At 44.0% G+C, this 21,679-nt stretch overlaps 1 protein-coding gene and 1 long non-coding RNA gene across 5 annotated transcripts in view; one reads left to right on the forward strand and one right to left on the reverse strand.

Annotated features, from left to right (window-relative positions):
- Positions 1 to 5,860: 5,860 nt before the first annotated feature.
- Positions 5,861 to 20,087, reverse strand: LOC128592586 (uncharacterized). 2 transcript variants are annotated; one of them, XR_008381938.1, is made up of 5 exons: positions 19,986 to 20,087; positions 19,647 to 19,810; positions 16,565 to 16,758; positions 7,032 to 7,089; positions 5,861 to 6,206 (listed from the first exon to the last, which is right to left on the reverse strand). It is a non-coding gene; the product is annotated as an uncharacterized LOC128592586 (long non-coding RNA). The 2 variants fall into 2 exon arrangements; XR_008381937.1 differs by lacking the exon at positions 16,565 to 16,758.
- The window catches only part of LHFPL4 (LHFPL tetraspan subfamily member 4), a 51,514-nt gene continuing 49,525 nt past the window's right edge, over positions 19,691 to 21,679 (forward strand). For 2 of the 3 annotated variants that reach the window (XM_053600577.1, XM_053600578.1), the window contains exons 1-2: positions 19,691 to 20,300; positions 21,190 to 21,675. In XM_053600577.1, coding sequence (XP_053456552.1) covers positions 19,904 to 20,300; positions 21,190 to 21,675 — 883 coding nt within the window. In that variant the 5' untranslated portion in view covers positions 19,691 to 19,903. The remainder of the gene's footprint in view (positions 20,301 to 21,189; positions 21,676 to 21,679) is intronic. The other variant, XM_053600576.1, reaches the window with a different exon arrangement.

Here is a 21,679-nt window from a genome sequence, read left to right on the forward strand (position 1 = left end):
TATCCACTTGGGAAAAAAAAAGAAGTTGTACCCTCACCTTACACTATCCACGTGTATTAACTTATATGTATCAAAGACCTTAATGTAAGGATCTAACACCATAAAACTCTTAGAAGAAAGTCTAGGAGAACAGTTTCATGACAATGAATTGGGCAATGATTTCTTTGGATATGACATCAAAAGCATAGGCAACAAAAGAAAACCACAAATTACACTTCGTTCAAAATTTACAATGTTTGTGTATCAAAGGACCCAAGCTGGGTCACAATGAAAGTTTTGAGAAAGACCGTGTTATCGGTCCATTATTTCACTTTCAAGAAACACAGTTGAAAGCGTCCTTTCTGATTCACCCGTGCGAGTTTCAAGCTTGGCTTACTGGCATTGTTGGGCTTCATTTATTTCTGTCTGTGAGGATTTTTCATTCTCTTTTGAGCACTTTTTTATTTTTTCAATTTAATATGGGGGTACAATTTTTAGGTTACATTGTTCTCACTTCCAGGGTAGAGTTCCATGGTAGAAGAGCCCCTCACCCAGGGGCGTGTTATACGCCCTCACAAAGTGCACCTTAGGTGAGATCTCGCTTCACGCCTCCCCTCCTTCTGCCAAACGTCCTCCCCCGCCCCCTGCTTCCCTCTACCCTGAACTGGACTATATTAGTGTTTTATTGTTCTGATCAGTATGTAATTATTTATAGATTGATTTCATACTAGTATGGAGTACATTGGATATTTATTTTTTCATTCTTGTGATACTTTGCTAAGAAGAATGTATTTCAACTCCGTCCAGGTAAATGTAAAAGATGTAAAGTGTCCATCTTTTTTTTTTTTTGTAGAGACAGAGTCTCATTTTACTGCCCTTGGTAGAGTGCCATGACGTTACAGGATTCACAGCAACCTCCAGCTCTTGGGCTTACGTGATTCTCCTGCCTCAGCCTCCCGAGCAGCTGGGACTACAGGCGCCCAGCTATTTTTTTGTTGCAGTTTGGCCGAGGCTGGGTTTGAACCCACCACCCTCGGTATATGGGGCCGGCGCCCTACTCACTGAGCCACAGGCGCCACCCAAGTGTCCATCTTTTTAATGGCTGAGTAATATTCCATGGTACACATATACCACAGTTTGTTGATTCATTCATGGGTTGATGGGCACTTAGGTTGCCTTCATGATTTGGCAATTATGAATCGAGGTGCAATAAACATTCTGGTGCAAATGTCTTTATGCATAGACTAGTCTTACCATGTTGCTCTTAGTAGAGTGCTATGGAGTCACAGCTCACAGCAACCTTAAACTTTTGGGTTCAAGTGATTTTCCTGCTTCAGCCTCCCAAGCAGCTGGGACTACAAGCACCTGCCACAATGCCCAGCTATTTTTTGTTGCACTTGTCATTGTTGGTTAGCTGGCCTGGGCTAGGTTTTAACCCGCTAACTTTGGTGTATGTGATCAACACTGTAACCACTACGCTACAGGTGCTGAGCCAGGTAAAATAATTTTTGTTCTTGTGGGTAGATACCTAGAAATGGGATTGCAGGGTCAAATGGAAGGTCTACTTTTAGATCTTAGAGTATTCGCCATACTTCTCTCCAAAAAGGTTGTATTAGTTTACAATCCCACCAGCAGTGTAGGATTTTATATTTCATGACTTTTGTGTTTCTCAAAACTTTCATAATGACCCATGTATCAAAAGAGTGCAAAGACAACCCATAGAATGAGAGAAAGTCGGCAAGTCATATATCTAATAAGAGATTGATATATTAAAATAAAAACCTTTTACAACTCAACAATCTAGTTCAAAAGTGGGAAGAAAATTGCTTCTCTGCCTTTGGCTAAGATCAAGTGTAAAAATTGGGAAAAGAACCAAGGCTAGGCTCACACCTGTAATCCCAGCAGTTTGGGAGGCTGAGGTGAGAGAATCACTTGAGGCCAGGAAAGTAAGACCAGCCTGAGGAGGCCAGGTGCGGTGGCTCACACCTGTAATCCTAGCACTTTGGGAGGCCAAGGCAGGTGAATTGCCTGAGCTCACAGGTTTGAGACCAGGTTAAGCAAGAGCAGGACCCCTTCTCTAAAAATAGCCAGGTGATGTGGCGGGCGCCAATAGTCCCAGCTACTCAGGAGGCTGAGACAAGAGAATCACTTGAGCCGAAGACATGAGGTTGCTGTGAGCTATGATGCCATAGCACTCTACGGAGGGTGACAAAGTGAAACTCTGTTTCAAAAAAAAGACCAGCCTGAGGACCACAGTAATACTCCATCTTAAAAAGAAATTATCTGGGCATGGTGGCCTGCGCCTTTAATCCTAGCCACTTAGGAGGCTGAGACAGGAGGATTGCTTGTGCTCAGGAGTTCAAGGCTGTAGTGAGCTACGATTATCCCACTACTCTTCAGCTTTGGTGACAGAACAGGACCCTGTCTCAAAAACAGAAAATGGAAAAGAGGGCAGCGCCTGTGGCTCAAAGGAGTAGGGTGCCAGCTCCATATGCCAGAGGTGGCGGGTTCAAACCCAGTCCCGACCAAAAACTGCAAAAAAAAAAAAAGAAAAAGAAAATGGAAAAGAATGAGAATAGATATTTCTCCAAAGAAGGTATACACATGGTTAATAAGTATAGGAGGTTGGGTGTAGTGGCTCACGCCTGTAATCCCAACACTTAGGGAGTCCAAGGAGGTAGGATAGCTTGAAGTCAGGAGTTCAAGACAAGCCTGGCAACATAATGAGACTCCGTCTCTGCAAAAAAACTGTTAAAAATTAGTCAAGCTTAGTGGTACAGTACTCCCAAATACCCTGGAGGTAGAGGTGGGAGGACTTCCTGAACCCAGACATGTGAGGTTACCGCGAGCTATCATCAGGCCACTGTAGTTCAGCCTGGGTGACAGAACAAGACCCTATCTATAAAATAACCCTATCTACAAAACAAAATAACTCCCTCCCCCAAATACGAGTACATGAAAAGATGTACATCTCTAATTATTAAGGGAATCAAAACTTCACTGAAATACCACTTCATTTCAAATAGGATGGCTGTTATAAAAAAATAAAATACCCAGAAAATAACAAGTGTTAACAGGGATATTGAGAAATTGAAACTCGTTGCATTCCTGGCAGGAATGTAAAATGTGGAACACAGCTGGGCAGGTCCTCGGAAGACAAACATGAAATTACCTCCTGACCCAGCAGTTCTACTTCTCGGTATATACTTCAAAGAATTGAAAGCGAGGCTCAAACAGATCTGTGTACACCAATGCTCGTACCAGCATTAGTCACAATAGCCAGAAGGGGAAACAAATGTCCATCAACAGATGAATAGATAGACAAAATGTGGTATATACAAGGTTGGACAATTATGTCCTTGAACTCATCCTAGAAAAAGAGCTACATACCTCATTGCTGAATATCACTATGGTCACCTTCCCAAGTACTACCCCTGGGAAGCTATGGGCCAAAGCCAGAGCCTAGTTTACCCTTTAAAGCACATTTTCCACATTTCTACAAACTTAATTGTCAGACCTTGTACGATGACAGCTCTGATGACTGTTCCAAAACTGCTTTGAAGGGTAGACTAGGCATTGACATTGGGGCATAGTTTCCCAAGGGGAATACTTTGGAGCGGACATAGTAATATTCAGCAATGAGGTATGTAGCACTTTTTGGGGGATGAGTTTGCAAACTTAATCATGCAACTTTGTACATACAAAGGATTATTATTTGACCTTAAAAAGAATGAAATTCTGGGCAGCGCCTGTGGCTCAGTGAGTAGGGCGCCGGCCCCATATGCCGAGGGTGGCAGGTTCAAGCCCAGCCCCGGCCAAACTGCAACCAAAAATAGCCGGGCGTTGTGGCGGGCGCCTGTAGTCCCAGCTGCTTGGGAGGCTGAGGCAAGAGAATCTCGTAAGCCCAAGAGTTAGAGGTTGCTGTGAGCTGTGTCACGCCACGGCACTCTACCGAGGGCGGTACAGTGAAACTCTGTCTCTACAAAAAAAAAAAAAAAAAAAAAAAGAATGAAATTCTGGTACATGCTACAGCATGGAAGAACTCAGAAGACATTCTGCTAAGTGAAATGCTGGATTATTCCACTTAGATGAGGTACCTGGAATAGGTAAATTTATGGAAAGAAAGAAGAATAGAGTTTACCTGGGGCCGGTGGGGAGGGAAATAGTAATTATTATTATTTTTTTTTTGCAGTTTTTGGCCGGGGTTGGGTTTGAACCCGCCACCTCCGGCATATGGGGCTGGCGCCCTACTCCATTGAGCCACAGGCACTGCCCAGTAGTAATTATTTTTTAATAGGTACAGAATTTCTTTCTTTCTTTTTCTCTCTCTCTTTCTTTCTTTTTTTGAGACAGAGTCATCATCCTAGCTCACAGCAACCTCCAATTCTTGGGCTCAAGCGATCCTCAGTTTTTTTTCTATTTTTAGTAGAGATGGGGTCTCACTCTTGCTTAGGCTGGTCTTGAACCCATGAGCTCAAGCAATCCACCCACCTTGGCCTCCCAGAATGCTAGGATTACAGGCACAAGCCACTGTGCCTGGCCCAGAATTTCTATTTAGGATAATAAAATTCTGGAAATGGACAGTGGTGATGGTTGTACAACATTGTAAATGTAAATAATTGTCAATGTCAGTGAATTATGTATTTAAAAACGGTTAAAAGGGGACATTTTATGTTATATATATTTTACCTTTACCCCTCCACACAAATCAAATCCAAATATGATTGTTTCTTAAACACCAAATGAATAATATGGCTGTCAGCAAACAATTTCTTTGTATGCAATAAAATGATACTGTGATGTCTCTCTTACCCCCAACAGTCTGAGATTCATACACCCTTTGTTGGCATGGAGAAACAATTTTCAAAGAATACTTGATTCTGATATTCTACCAATAGTAGTTGTGATGTATCTTATTTCATATAATGAATTTTATTTAAAATGTTTTACTGGGCTTGCCATCGTAGCTCACACCTGTAATCCTAGGACCTGGCTCAGTTCAAGACCAACCTGAGAAAAAGTGAGACTCATTTCTATTAAAAAAGAAAACATAGAAAAATTAGCCAGGCATTGTGGCTGGTACCTGTAGTCCAAGCTACTTGGAAGGCTGAGGCAGGAGGATCACTTGAACTCAGGGGTTTGAGGTTGCTGTAAGTTAGGCTGATGTCATGGCAACCTAGTATGGGCAAGAGAGTGAGAGTCTGTCTTAAAAAAAAATGTTTTACTGAGTTTGGGGATGTAAATACAAAAATCAATCATACATAATAAATATTGGTCAAAAACTGTTTTGTTGAGAGGTAGGAAGTTAGTGTAAAGTTCTGGTATTGAAAACCAAGAGTTAAATGTTAACTTGGGAAACAAGGTATGAATTACGTATCTTCTAAACCAGCAGAAGAAAACCAAGAATAACGAAAACTAGACCTGGCTTGGTGCCCATAGCTCAGTGGTTAGGGTGCTGGCCACATGCACTGGGGCTGGTGGGTTCGAACCCACCCTGGGCCTGCTAAACAATGACAACAACAACAAAAAGATAGCCAGGCATTGTGGTGAGTGCTGGTAGTCCCAGCTACTTGTGAGGCTGAGACAAGAGAACAGCTTAAGCCCAAGAGTTTGAGGTTTCTGTGAGCTGTGACACCAGGGCGCTCTACTGAGGGTGGCATAGTGAGACTGTATCTCAAAAAAAAGAAAAAAAAGAAAGAAAAGGAAAAAGAAAACTAGACCAATGAAATTAAGACTGAAAATAAGTAGAAAATGCATAGTAAATATAAAATTCAAAATTAGATGATAGAAATGAATTCAAATTGACCAATAATGACAATAACTGCAAACTGATTAATTTGACCAATTATAAGACATAGACTCTCATATTGGATTTATTTTATGTAACTATTTCATTTTTACAAAATACACTTCACAACAATGGCACAGAAAGGTAAAAGTACAGGAATATGCACCAGGGATAGATTTACTAACCGAGAGAATCTTAGTTTGTACCTAACAACTTAAGTCTCAATATAGGCAGCAAAAATTGACAGACTCATAGGAGAAATCAGAAAATCAACAATCATAAAGGAAGATTTTTCCCTGGTATTTTTAAATGAAAAATTTTAAATAGGCCTGGTGCAATGACTCATGCTTATAATCTCAGAACTTTGGGAGGCTGAGGAAGGAGGATCACTTGAGGCCAGGAGTTTAAAATCAGCCTGGGCAGCACGGTGAGATTCTGTCTGTAAAAAAAAAGAAATTTTTAAATATATCACAAGTTGAAAGAATCTTACAGTGTAAAAGAAAAAGAAAAAAGGAAAAAAAGGAAAAAAATTAAAAGTATGCAACAGTGTACACTCATATACTCATCACTTAAATTCTACCAATAACATTTTACTATACTTGCTTTTTCACTTATCTCCTCATCTTTGTATCTTTTTTCCCATTATTTTTTATTTTTTGCTTTTTTGGAGGTATGACCTCACTATGTTACCCAGGCTGGATTCAAACTCCTGGCATCAAGTAATGCTCCCACCTCAGCTTCCTAAGTAGCTGAGACTAAAAGGTAGGTACTACCGGGCCTGGCATTATCCATTTATTAGTCCACCTTATTGTTTTTTCTTCTTTTAGTCCATCTTTTTTCTTTTTTCTTGAGACCAAGTCTTACTCTGTTGCTCTGGGTAGAGTGCCCTGTTGTCATAGCTCACAGCAACCTCATCTCAAGCAATCCTCTTGCTTCAACCTCCCAAGTAGCTGGGACTACAGGCATGTACCACCATCCCTGGCTAGCTTCTTTTTCTATTTGTAGTAGAGATGGGGTCTCACTCTTGCTCAGACTGGTCTTAGACCATCTTATTTTTTATACACCTCAAAGTAGATTAAAGAATCTATATTCTTGCCCTTCAAGGTTTAACAAAATTTCATTATCTGATTGTGATGTTTTTCTTTTAAAATACATTTTACATAAAATGAAATGTGCAAATCTCTAGTATATCTTTGCTGAGTTTTGATAAATGCATATGCCTGTTAACCTAAATTTTTGTAAAGATAGAGAACATTACCCTTACCCCATAAACTTCCTCCATGTTCATTCTCAGTCCATCACAGTGGGAGATTTTAACATACCTGTTTCAGAAACAGATGGACCAAATAGAAAAAAAAATTAGTAATGATCTACAAAATGTGAACAACACAATTAATAGGCCAGAGCCAACAGACATACAAAAAACTTCCTTCCATTAATAGAGAATGCACATTATTTAGAGAACACAGGGAACATTTATGAAAATGGACCGAGTACTAGATCTCAAAGGGATATTCCACAAGTTCCAACATGTGGATACCACACAAACCACATTCTCTGACTGCATGCTAGCAAAACCATCCTGCCATAGCTTGGGAAGATCTGCCTGTGCATTCAGACAACCATGGACAGGAGAGCAGGGTTCATGGGAAGGGAATTATTCCCAAACACATCATGCGAGCAGCTGGATCCTGTTGGAACTTATTCCTGCTAATGCCAGTTTTTGTTGAGTCTGTCACTTGCCACCAAGAAGTCCTGGACAATATACAGTAAGGCCATGGTACAGTTATGCAGGCATCTTGTTACTGTATGCATAATTTTTGACATTTTTTAAATAAAGTACATAAAGCACATTATTTTATATAATCTCCTAGGAAATAGTAATTGTTTTTACAAAAATCTCTTTACAGATGAAGCAACTGAGATTCAGAAAGTTTAGGTGATGTATTCAAGATCACAGCTCCAGTCATCCCATTCACCTTTCTCAAAATCTCTGCCATTCTCGTTGTACTCCATCTGTTCCTTTGTTCCTATACTAAACGGTGAGCTCAAAGGCGAGGACTGAGTCTTATACATCTCTGTGTCCCTAGGACCTGGCATAGGTCGGTCCTATTATACATCAGGTGCCACAGAGTGGTTGCAGCGATCAATGACTCCATCCCCAAATCAAGAGCAAGAGATGATGCGTGGGATTGTGGGAGGAAAAAGAAAGATATGGAAGGGCCCAGTGCAGACTGCTGTCATCCTAGCACTCTGGGAGGCTGAGGCAGGTGGATTGCTTGAACTCACGAATTCTAGACCAGCCTAAGCAAGAGCAAGACCCTGTCTCTAAAAATAGTCTGGTGTTGTGGCAGGTACCTGTAGTCCCAGCTACTTGGTAGGCTGAGGCAAGAGGATTGCTTAAGCCCAAGAGTTTGAGGTTGCTGTGAGCTATGATGCCATGGCATTCTACTGGGATAAAGAAGTGAGAATCTATCTCCAAAAAAAGAAAAGAAAAAGAAAGTTATGGAGGTTAGGACTCTTTCAGGAACATGAAACAGAAAGCTAATTTAAATCACTATTTGAAAGAGGGATTTCAAATTTAAAAAGGGAGCTTTGGGCATTGCCCGTGGCTCAGTGGGTAGGGCACTGGCCCCATATACCCAGGGTGGTGGCTTCGAACCTGGCCTTGACCAAACTGCAACAACAAAATAGCCGGGTGTTGTGGCAGGCGCCTGTAGTTCCAGCTACTTGGGAGGCTGAGGCAAGAGAATCACTAGAGCCCAAGAGCTGGAGGTTGCTGTGAGTTGTAACGCCACTGCACTCTACCAAGAGCAACAAAGTGAGACTCTGTCTCTAAAAAAAATAAATAAATAAAAAGGGAGCTTTAAGCAACCTACTGCCCAGAGAAGTGGGGGCAGTTCCCTGAAAGAACTTCTTCAAGCAAAGAAGCTGAGTGTTATTATCAAAAGAAAGGGGGAAGGGGCAACTGGGCACGGTGAGTCTGGGGAGATAAGACTCCAGGAATCTCTGGCTGGTAGGATCTGCCTATAATCATCCCTTTGAGGATACAGGGAGTCAGCAAGGGACTTCTGGACCCCAAGAGGAGGACAAAAACAGTGGAAAACTGCCAAGTGATTGTGTGTGTTCGATCGACCTAATCCCGCCGGCAGCCGTAAATACAAGCAGCAGTGAGACTGCAAACGGGAAAGGCCTTATCTATGAACTGTTTCAGTGTTTTTGGACTTGACACTCAGTTGAACTGCCTTGGGGAGAGCTTGAGCAGGAGTGTGGAGAATTTTGGGCATTGTCTAGGGCCGCAGACTGAGCTGCTGAGCCCGATGGAGCTAATAGTGTTCGGCTGTGGGCCGCAGGGAGCCATTGTGAGAGAACTGCCTGGGCAAGCTCTGCCCTAAAGGTTGCAGAGCAAGGATCAGTTGGGAGCTGGTAACCTAGTGACTGAGCAGCCTAAAGGCGGGGACTAAGCTGCCTTACAGCCTTAACCCTCAGGGGCAGAGTGAGACCGGTTTTGGCACAATGGAGCCTCAGGCTGTTGCCCTGGGTAGAGTGCCGTGGCGTTACAGCTCATAGCAACCTCAAATTACTGGGTTTGGCACCACCTGGACCTCCATAAGAGCTGTGCTGCGACCCGCGACCTGCAACCTGCGACCGGCAACCCACGCCCACAGGTCCCCCGCATGCCCATACCAGGAACTGCAGGAGCTGCACAACCCCGTGTCCTTTCTCCTGTACCCTCCCTGCCTCCACACTGGCTCACTCGTCTGGCCAGGGACTCTGGTAGCCGCATGCCCTCCGGAGCCCTCCCTGCCTCCGCACAGAGCCCTTCTCCTGGCCAGAGACTGCTGGAGCCTTGGGCTCTCTGTGCCAAAGTCACTGGGCACCAGGCACTCCCAGAACCGTGTGCACCACCTCCTGCCCTGTTGCTGGATCCGGGTGTGTCACACTCTGGAGCTGCTTCCACAACCAGAACTCCCTGGCTGGGGCAACCCCAGACGAACTACACAGGGTCACTCCCTACAAAGATCCAGCAAGAATAGAGTGATCCCACTGGGGTCTAATCTTGGAGAGACACCTCCCCAACTCTGAGGACGGCCAGAGGCAATGGTGTAAAACAATCATGAGTCGAAATCAACAGAAAAACTCTGGTAATATGAATAATCTGAGTAGATCAACTCCCCCAAGGATCAATGGGGCAGACATAGCACAAGATCCCATGCACAAACAAATAGCTGAGATGTCAGAAATTGAATTCAGAATCTGGATAGCAAATAAGATCAAATTAGAATTCTAAGCAGTAACCCAAAAGATATCTCAAGAATTCAACGAATTCAAAGACCAGATGACCAAAGATTTTGACACATTGAGACAAGAAGTTGCGGCCCTCAAAGATCTGAGAAACACAGTAGAATCCCTCAGTAACAGAATGGAGCAAGCAGAAGAAAGGATTTCTGACATTGAAGACAAAGCTTTCGAACGCTCCCAAACTCTCAAAGAAGAAGAGAAATGGAGGTCAAAAACAGATCACTCTCTCAGAGAGCTCTGGAATAATCCGAAGAAAACCAATATTCGTCTTATAGGGATCCTGGAAAGCGACAAAGTGGCTTCACAAGGCACAGAGTCTTTTCTCCATGAGATTATGAAAGAGAACTTTCCAGACATGCCAAGAGATTCTGAAATTCAGATAGCAGACAGTTTCAGAACTCCAGCACGACTCAACCCAAATAAGACATCCCCCAGACACATCACAATCAATTTCACTAAAGTTAATATGAAAGAGAAAATTCTTAAAGCAGCCAGATGAAAGAAAATCATCAACTACAAGGGCAAGAATATTAGAATAACTGCAGATCTCTCTGCTGAAACCTTTCAAGCTAGAAGAGGATGGTCATCGACTTTTAATCTCCTAAAACAAAATAGCTTTCAACCCAGGATCCTGTACCTAGCTAAACTGAGTTTCATTTATGATGGAGAAATTAAATACTTCAATGACATTCACATGTTGAAGAAATTTGCCATAACTAAACCAGCTCTCCAGGATATTCTCAGACCTATCCTCCATAAAGACCAGTGTAATCCAATAACAACAGATCCCTCAGAAATTCAAAAAATCCCTTATGAATACTACAAGAAACTCTACTCTCAGAAATATGAAAATCTGAAAGAAATCAACCAATACCTGGAAGTACACCACCTACCAAGACTTAGCCAGAATGAAGTGGAAATGTTGAACAGGCCTATATCAAGTTCTGAAATAGCATCAAATATACAAAATCTCCCAAAAAAGAAAAGCCCAGGACCAGATGGCTTTATGTCAGAATTCTACCAAACCTTTAAAGAAGAACTAGTACCTATATTACTAAACCTCTTCCAAAATATAGAAAAAGAAGAAATATTACCCAACACATTCTACGAAGCAAACATCACCTTGATCCCCAAACTAAGGAAAGACCCAACAAGAAAAGAAAATTATAGACCAATATCATTAATGAATATTGATGCTAAAATACTCAATAAGATCCTAACAAACAGAATCCAACAACCCATCGAAAAAATTATACACCACGACCAAGTGGGATTTATCCCAGGGTCTCAAGGCTGGTTCAATATACGTAAATCTATAAATGTAATTCAGCACATAAACAAACTAAAAAATAAGGACCATATGATTCTTTCAATTGACACAGAAAAAGCTTTTGATAATATCCAGCATCCCTTCATGATCAGAACACTTAAGAAAACTGGTATAGAAGGGACATTTCTTAAACTAATAGAGGCCATCTACAGCAAACCCACAGCCAATATCGTATTGAATAGAGTTAAATTGAAATCATTTCCATTTAGATCAGGAACCAGGCAAGGTTGCCCATTGTCTCCATTGCTCTTTAACATTGTAATGGAAGTTTTAGCCATTGCAATGAGGGAAGAAAAGGCAATCAAGGGTATCCACATAGGGTCAGAAGAGATCAAACTTTCACTCTTTGCAGATGATCTGATCGTATATCTGGAAAACACTAGGGATTCTACTACAAAACTTTTAGAAGTGATCAAGGAATACAGCAATGTCTCAGGCTACAAAATTGACACCCATAAATCTGTAGCCTTTATATATACCAAAAATAACCAAGCCGAAAAAACAGTCAAGGATTCTATTCCTTTCACAGTAGTGCCAAAGAAGATGAAATATTTGGGAGTATACCTAACAAAGGACGTGAAATATCTTTACAAAGAGAACTATGAAACTTTAAGAAAAGAAATAGCTGAAGATGTTAACAAATGGAAAAACATACCATGCTCATGGCTGGGAAGAATCAACATTGTTAAAATGTCTATACTACCCAAAGCAATATGTAATTTTAATGCAATTCCTATTAAAGCTCCATTGCCATATTTTAAAGATCTTGAAAAAATAATACTTTATTTTATATGGAATCAGAAAAAACCTCGAATAGCCAAAACATTACTCAGCAATAAAAACACAGCAGGAGGAATCACGCTACCAGACCTGAGACTATACTATAAATCGATAGTGATCAAAACAGCTTGGGATTGGCACAAAAACAGAGAAGTAGATGTCTGGAACAGAATAGAGAACCAAGAGATGAATCCAGCTACTTACCATTATTTGATCTTTGACAAGCCAATTAAAAACATTCAGTGGGGAAATGTTTCCCTATTTAACAAATGGTGCTGGGTGAACTTGCTGGCAATCCATAGAAGGTTGAAACTGGACCCACACCTTTCACCATTAACTAAGATAGACTCTCACTGGATAAAAGATTTAAACTTTAGACATGAAACTATAAAAATACTTGAAGAAAGAGAAGGGAAAACTCTTGAAGGAATCGGCCTGGGTGAATATTTTATGAGGAGAACTCCCCAGGCAATTGAAGCAGTATCAAAAATACACTACTGGGATCTGATCAAACTAAAAAGCTTTTGCACAGCCAAGAACATAGTAAGTAAAGCAAGCAGACAGCCCTCAGAATGGGAGAAAATATTTGCAGTTTATACCTCTGATGAAGGTCTATTAACCAGAATCCACAGAGAACTCAAATGTATTAGCAAGAAAAGAACACGTGATCCCATCTCAGGGTGGGCAAGGGACTTGAAGAGAAACTTCTCTAAAGAAGACAGACACACAATCTACAAACACATGAAAAAAAGCTCATCATCCTTATTCATCAGAGAAATGCAAATCAAAACTACTTTGAGATATCACCTAACTGCAGTAAGAGTAGCCTACATAACAAAATCCCAAAATCAGAGATGTTGGCGTGGATGTGGAGAAAAGGGCACACTTCTACACTGCTGGTGGGAATGCACACTAATACGTTCCTTCTGGAAGGATGTTTGGAGAATACTTAGAGACCTAAAAATAGACCTGCCATTTGATCCTATAATTCCTTTACTAGGTTTATACCCAGAAGACCAAAAATCACAATATAACAAAGATATCTGTACCAGAATGTTTATTGCAGCCCAGTTCATAATTGCTAAGTCATGGAAGAAGCCCAAGTGCCCATCGACCCACGAATGGACTAGCAAATTGTGGTACATGTATACCATGGAATATTATGCAGCCTTAAAGAAAGATGGAGACTTTACCTCTTTCATGTTTACAAGGATGAAGCTGGAACATATTCTTCTTAGCAAAGTATCTCGGGAATGGAAGAAAAAGTATCCAATGTACTCAGCCCTACTATGAAGCTAAATTATAGCTTTCACATGAAGGCTATAACCCAACTATAGCACAAGAATATGGGGAAAGGGCAAAGGGAGGGGAAGGGAAGGAAGAGGTTAGGGTAAAGGGGAGGGTAATGGGTCGGGCCACACCTACGGTGCATTTTAGAATGGGTACAGGCGAAACCTACTAAAGGCAGAATACAAATGTGTACACACAGTAACTAAGAAAATGCCATGAAGGCTACGTTGAACAGTTTGATGAGAATATTTCAGATTGTATATGAAACCAGCACATTGTACCCCTTGATTGCACTAATGTACACAGCTATGATTTAACAATAAAAAAAAGAGAGAAAAAAAAAGAAAGGGGGAAGGAATGCTAGGCAGAACAAATTTTAGGTTTTGCATTACAGGATATACTGATGGCTGCATACACACTTTCCCCACCTGTTTCAAAGGTCATCGGCTTCAGATTCACATACACCTTTAATTTAAGGACTTATCCCTTAAGAAGTGACCATCCTACTTGTCCATACAAGCACAAATTAATCTCTTTTATGTGTTCATGCTTTGGAGACTTCATAGATGAATATCTATAAAGAGTAAATTCTACCAGTAAATATAAATCATTTGGGAATTTCCTTCTCTCCCACATTTTCTAAGGAATAGTAACCTTTTAAAAATTAATTAGTTTTTTTAATTGTTGAGGATTCATTGAGGATAACTTTTTTTTTTAAAAAAGGTAGATTGTTTGAAAGTCTTCTCATCTGAAAATAGACTTTTTTTCTTTAGTTTATTTCAGTTTTTTTCAAACTTCAGTACAAAGTCCAGGATGGGATGATACACATGAAATCTTGCTTATTGTATTTTAGGGACAATTAAGGGATTTTGCAAGGATAAGTCACCATACTTCTCCCCAATTGCATTTGTCTTTAGAATCTAACCTCCCACAGAAGACAAAATCCTGTGTGGTAGTTTTAACTGACCATCTATTCTGTGACCATACCTTAAGTATTTTACTTCATTTTAACCATGTGAGGTTAAGGAGACATTAGTTTGATTATACAAAAATAAAATGAGGTTCAGAGATTTTCTTTTTTTTTTTTTTGTAGAGACAGAGTTTCACTTTATTGCCCTCAGTAGAGTGCTGTGGCGTCACACAGCTCACAGCAACCTCCAACTCCTGGGCTTAGGCGATTCTCCTGCCTCAGCCTCCCGAGTAGCTGGGACTACAGGCACCCGCCACAATGCCCGGCTATTTTTTTGTTGCAGTTTGGCCGGGGCTGGGTTTGAACCCGCCACCCTCGGTATATGGGGCCGGCGCCCTGCTCACTGAGCCACAGGTGCCGCCCCAGAGATTTTCTTTTTTCTTGAGACAAGGTCTTACTCTGTCATCCAGGCTAGATTATAGTGGCATAATCACAGCTCACTGCAGCCTAGAACTCCTGGGCTCGGGCAATCCTCCTGCCTCAACCTCCTGAGTAGCTGGCTCTATAGGCACATGCCACCTTGCCTGACTAATTTTTTGTAAAGACAGGATCTCACATTGTTGCCCAGGCTGGTCTCAAACTCCTGGCCTCAAGCAATCCTCCTGCCTCAGCCTTCTAAAGTCAGAGAATTTGAATAACACGCTGAAACTTACACAAGTTTTTAGTTATCAGGGTTAGAGATACCTATTTACCTGACTTCATGTTCACCTCCTTAAGGGTTTGGGAACTTTGGACAGTTCAAGGTAAGGGATATGTGTCTTTGGACCAAAACAAACTCCGGTTTGGATCCTGAAACTACCACTTTCTAGCTATACAATATTAATGGCAATGGCTTTTGAATGTTTCCAATTTCTCAGCACTTTATGCACACAATATCTAAATCAATGCTCTTGGAAACTTTTGGAAGGAGATGCTACTTTTATTTATTTATTTTTATTGTTGGGGATTCATTGAGGGTACAATAAGCCAGGGCTACTTTTATTCTTAATCATCCCCACTTTAAAGATGAGGAACCGAGGCTTAAAAACAGTTAGTAATCTGCAGAAATGACATTTGAACTCTAATGGTCTGATGCCAGTGCATATTTCTAAGCAAATGATATGGATATAAAAGAAAGAAGAATTGAACCCACTCTTTAGAATCATTTACACGCCATGTCAATTAAGAATGTGGGCTTAGAAGGGCCAGGTATGGTAGCTGACGTCTGTAATTGTAGCGCTTTGAGAGGCTGAGGTAGGAGGATTGCTTGAGCTCAAGAGTTCAAGACCAGCCTAAGCAAGAGCAAGACCCTGTCTCTATTAAAAATAGAAAAATTAGGTGGGTGTCGTGGCAGGCACCTGTCGCCCCAGTTCCTCAGGAGGCTGAGGCAGGAGGATTGCTTGAGTCTTAGAGTTTGAGGTTTCTGTGAGGATTATGATGATGCCATGGCACTCTGCCTAGGGCAACAGAGTGAGACTATAAAAAAAAATGTGAGCTTAGGAGCAGGGGCTGCCTGGGGACAAATACCAGCTCTTCTACCCTCTAGAGATGCGATTCTGGGAAGGCCATTGGAGGTGTTCTCACCTGTAAAATGGACATACGTCTATTAATTTGCTAGGGCTGCCATAATAAAATACTACAGGCTGTGTGGCTTAAACGACAAATTAATTTTCTCACAGTTCTGGAGGCTGGAAGTCCAGCATCACATGTGGCAAGTGTGGTTTCTTCTGAGGTCTCTCTCCTCGGCTTGCAGACGGCTGCCTCCTGGCTGTGTCCTTACCTGATCATCCTTTGGTCTCCATGGTGTTGTTCAGGTCCTAATTTCTTCTTAAAAGGACCAGTCATACTGGATTAAGGTCCACCCATATGACCTTATTTGACCTTAATTACTTCTTTAAAGGGCCTGTCTCCAAATATAGTCCCATTCTGAGGTGCTGGGGATTAGGGCTTCACCATATGACTTTTGCAGGGGACACACCTCGGCCCATAACACTACCTCACAGAGTTATTGTGAGATTAACTGAGACAATATAAGTAAAGCAATGATTGTGGGACTGAGAATATAGTCAGACTTAATAACTGTTAGACATAACTGAACACTTTTAGGTATAAGGGTAGCCAGCAAGCTGTAAAAATCATTCCTTACTGGGATATTGGCTGGAAGTGCCCTGGGGCTTTCCTTCTCATCCAGGTGCAATCCAGCATTGTCCTTGCCTTAGGATCTACAGTCCTCATCTTGAACCCACAACTTTTCCATTCTGGTCTGGCTCTCTTTGGGGTCAATAAGATGCTCTTCCTGTAGAGAGTTCTCAAATTTTCTGTCACTGTTCCAAGTTTAGCCTTTAAAAATGAGAAAATTATCCTGTCCCAGTTATTCATGATTCAGCAAGTGTATTACAAATACTATTGCTATTTCTATTCTTCAGACAAGTCACTTTTATTAAAATTTAATGATAATCACTTGCATTTAAGGCCATTTTTTTCCATTTGCAAAACTCTTTTCTATCCATTACCTCTCTTAAACCTTACCACCTCGGTGGGAAGAAAGTAGGGTTCCTTCCATTTTACAAATGAAGAAAATAAGTCTCTGAGGAGTAGCATCATTGTCCTGGCTTACACAGTCAAGATGTGTCAGAGATGGGCTTCAAATTTTGGTCTTTTAGTTTCCGTTTGTCAGGAGTAGCTCACCTATTCAGGCATTTTCCTCCTTATCAACAATCCAGTATACCAGCTCTTGTTCCCTCTTTTGAGGGAATGTAGTTAAGTCATTTAAATTAGTTATTTCAATTAGAAGTGACAAAAAACTAACTCAGACTGGCTTAAGCAAAACCTAATTTGTTGATTTATCCTAATAAAACAATTCAGAAGTAGGTTTTCAGGCATGGACAGATCCAGGTGGTCAAATTATGTCATCAGAACTCTCTCCATTTCTTAGCATTTCTCTGTGTTGACCTTATTCTTAGACAAGCTCTCTACTTGGGTTATCAAAGATGGTCCCCACCCCCTAGTTCAACAAAGGCAAAAGATGGAGAGCATCTCTTGCCTATAAACTTTAACAAATGATCTTGTATCATTCTCAACTATTTGGCTTGGATGATGGGCTCAGCCACGAGCCAATCAGCATGTCCAGAACAGTGGAATATGATCATCATCTAAGCTTTTCATTTGCCCCCTCTGGAGTGGTGTGTGGTGTGCGTGTGTGTGTGTGGGGGGAGGTGGTTTGTGTGAGAGTTCCACCGAACCCAGGGACTGAGTGAGGGGTAAAGAAGGTTCTTCAAGGAAAAATCACTATTGTCAGAAATGTGTCTGAAGTGGGCAGATCTCTACAGGGTGTCTCTGCTATGCAGAGCTAGAATAGAGTAGCCACAGAGGACCTGGGGATCCATCTTAGCAAGAACGCTCGCTTCTTGCCATAAGGGAGAGTAGTAAATGGACTTTCATAATATTTTTCCAGGACTGCCTAGCTTGGCTCTGAAGGCTAGAAAAAAAGAAAAAGGCTGGGCAGCACCTGTGGCTCAAAGGGCGCCAGCCCCATATGCTGGAGGTGGTGGGTTCAAACCCAGCTCCGGCCAAAAACTGCAAAAAAAATAAAAAAAATAAAAAAATAAAAATAAGGCAATAATTCAGGCAAAGTAAAGGAATAAAGAGTAAGGAGTGACTTGGTATGTTTGGAGCAGTACCCAAATAGGAACATCCACAGAAACAAACTTTGAGGTCGTCTTTGAGGATGGCCAATTCTCTGCTTCCCTATTCCTAGCACCCTCCATTTTCCCTTGAAGCTGGGAGCTCTGTGTGAGTGCCTAGCATAGTGTCTGTGCCTGGCACATCTCAGGGGACTCACACATATTTACTGGATGGATGAATAATTTTTTTTACAGTTTTTGGCCAGGGCCGGGTTTGAACCCTCCACCTCCAGTATATGGGGCTGGCGCCCTACTCACTGAGCCACAGGCACTGCCCTGGATGGATGAATAATTAATGAATCAGGCTGATCGGTCTGATTGGCAGAGTCCATCTACCCCTCTGGATAAGTCAAGCCCCTGTTTTAGCCTCTGTTCTCCACCTGAGAATGAGAAGGTATAGAACGAGACTCTATAGCTCCTTCGGGTCATGATTCTAAGATGACCGGCTTCTCAGGAGATAGCCAGGATGCCCTCTACAAGGAACCAATGGAAAGGGAAGCCAAATTGAGTGAGCACCCAATGTCCAGGCCTTGGCTGAGATTAGTTCACACTGGTCTGAGATCTCCAAATTGTGAGATTTCATGGATCTGTAATTTTTGTGAAATTTGGGATTGGAATAAGGCTGCCTATTTTTTGTTTTGCCAAATAAGGACATTAATAACCTCCCTTTCAGCTGCCCGCAGTGGCTGACACATGTAATCCTAGCTGGACGCCGAGGTGGGCAGATTGCCTGAACTCAGGAGTTTGAGAACAGCCTTAGTAAGTTGAGACCCTGACTCTACTAAAAATAGAAAAACTGAGGCAAGAGGATCACTTGAGCCCAGGAGTTTGAGGTTGCTGTGAGCTATGACGCCATAGCACTCTATCGAGGGCAGCAAAGTGAGATTCTGTCTCAAAAAATAAAATAAAAAATAAATAAAATAAATGAAAAAGAAACCCCCTTTCATTAAAAGTCACTACCATTTCTTAAAATGCTCTAAGAAAGTAGGAAGTATATAATCTCAGGGAAAAAAAAAGATCATTCCTCCTCCCCACTGGTAGAGTGATAATTGGCAATTGTACATGATTTTTTTTTTTTTTACAGATAGATGTAAATTTTGACAGACTGACCCCTGTGTGTGGTACAGTGTTTGGAATCCGTTCACCTAGATTCTTTTTCATTCCCGCCCCCTCCCTTATTTATACTGGTGAGGTGGGGCTTAATCTGCCTACTTTACAGATGGGAAAACAAATTCAGAGAGCTGGAGCCAAGGTCACAGAGGTAGTTTTAGTCACAGTTTGTCTGTGTTCCATTCCAGGTCATCCCTCCAGATCCTAAGCCAAAGGTTACTTCCCTCGCAGGGAGAGAAATGACCCAAACTGGGCCCCTTGGAGTTACCCCCAGGGATTCTGTAACCACGCGCCTTGACTTTGATGTTTGATCATTAACACATCCCTATGGTGCACTCACTTCATGCCAGGCACTGGGCTGGGCGCTGGGGAGAGCGTCGAGTAGGGAAACCCAAAATTTCCCAGCCCCTTTCTTCCCTGTCCCTGGGTACTCACCCTGCGTCCTGTTCCTCAGGCCCCACTTCTTGCGCAGGTAAGAAGCCAACGAAGCCCCATCCCAGGCGTGGGCTGCTAACAGTTTAGGGAGTTCTCCCTTCCGGGGATGTTGATAGTTTCCTCGGAGACTCCGGGGACCTTCAGCACCTCCAAGACCCAAAGGACTGGAAGCACAAGGGTACAACTTCAGACGGTGAAGGGGGTAGGTTGTAGGGTAGGCAATTCGGGAGCAAGACATCCAGTTGGTCTCCTATCAAATGATATCCCGTTCACCCCTCCTCCATTCCCATGGACTTAGTGGGGACCCACAGCTCAGACCCCCAAATCAGGGACCCCTACTGCGGAGAGGGCTTCCTGCTCCGGCTGGGGCGCCCCAGGGACCGTGCCCACTCTTCGCCTGGACTGCCAGGACACGCAGCGCCCCTGCTCGGTGTCGCCCCGCCCCGCACGCTCGCGCGGGAGCGCGCCTCTGCCGGGCCGCGCCGGTGCACAGAGCGCGCGCCTCGGCGCGGGAGCGCGCCCCGGGGAGAACCCGAGCAAGATGGAGGCCGCGCAGAGGTAGCCGCCTGGGCCGAGGCAGCCGCCGCTGGGAGCGCCGAGCCGCGGCACCTAGGCCGTGCCAGTCCCGGACCCGCTGCCCTGGACCGGACCCAGGTTGGTCTTCGGGCACCCTCTCCCCGCGGCCGCAGCCTCTGCGCGCGTCCGGCCTGGGCGCGGGGGAGCCCCAACCCCCGGCCTTACTCGGGCCTGGCTGGTCCTCAGCACCCCGGGGCCAGTCCCTGTCCACCGCCGCTCCTCGCGGTCGCGGCTGCCTGCCGGCCCTGGTCCTTCCTCCCCTTGGCCTGGAAAGCTTCTCTCCCCAGTCTCGGCCCGCCAACCCCAGGCTCCCCTCAGCCTGCATCCAGCCCTGGCTTCTGAGGACACCCCCCCACACACACACTGCCCCGTGTCCAGCAGTCCCAGCCCGCGACTCCCTTCCAGCCTTATTCTAATTCCGTTGCTTTGCCCTCTTAGACCCTCTTAGACCCGGTCCCCGGATCACCTTCCTCGGCTCCCGGGACTGGCCCTTATATCCCCTTCTTCCACCCTCATAGAAGCGCCTCTCTCCGCCTCACAGCCCCTTTCTAGACACCCAATACCAGACCTCTTTCTACCCCAGTACCGGCCCCCAATTCCCTTCCGGGCTCCCTATATACAGCCCCTCCGCTAGTCCCCCAGCACCGGTCTCCAGCCTCCCTTCCATCCCCCCACAGCAGCTCTACTCCCCCAGGGCCAGCCCCAGGCCCCCTCCCTCACTCCCCCATGTCCACTTCCAAGCTCTTTCCTTACTTCCATATCCCACATCCTCATCCCAGAACCCCCTCAACTTTCACAGGGCTGCTTCCTAGACCCCCCAATAGCACAGCTTGGCCAGCGCCCCCGGACACCGCTCCGACGGTCTCATGACCCCCTCCTGTCTCCCCGGAATCCGTCCCCGGGGCCCCCAGCTCCGCCCCAGGCCCCGCCCTCGCGAGGTCCTTGACTCGGGGCCGCTTCTTCCCAGCTCCCGCCCGGCAGCCCGGCGTTCGGTCCCGGGCCGGCGGCCCCCGCCCGCCGCCGCCGCCGGCCCCGCCCCCGGGCACCATGCTGCCCTCGCAGGAGGCCTCCAAGCTCTACCACGAGCACTACATGCGGAACTCGCGGGCCATCGGCGTGCTGTGGGCCATCTTCACCATCTGCTTCGCCATCATCAACGTGGTGGTCTTCATTCAGCCCTACTGGGTGGGCGACAGCGTGAGCACCCCTAAGCCTGGCTACTTCGGGCTTTTCCACTACTGTGTGGGCAGCGGGCTGGCGGGCCGTGAGCTCACCTGCCGGGGCTCCTTCACCGACTTCAGCACCATCCCGTCCAGCGCCTTCAAGGCGGCTGCCTTCTTCGTGCTGCTCTCCATGGTGCTGATCCTCGGCTGCATTACCTGCTTCGCGCTTTTCTTCTTCTGCAACACCGCCACGGTCTACAAGATCTGCGCCTGGATGCAGCTTTTGGCAGGTAG

Source organism: Nycticebus coucang, chromosome 8 (assembly GCF_027406575.1).
Source record: "Nycticebus coucang isolate mNycCou1 chromosome 8, mNycCou1.pri, whole genome shotgun sequence".
Lineage (NCBI taxonomy): Eukaryota > Metazoa > Chordata > Mammalia > Primates > Lorisidae > Nycticebus > Nycticebus coucang.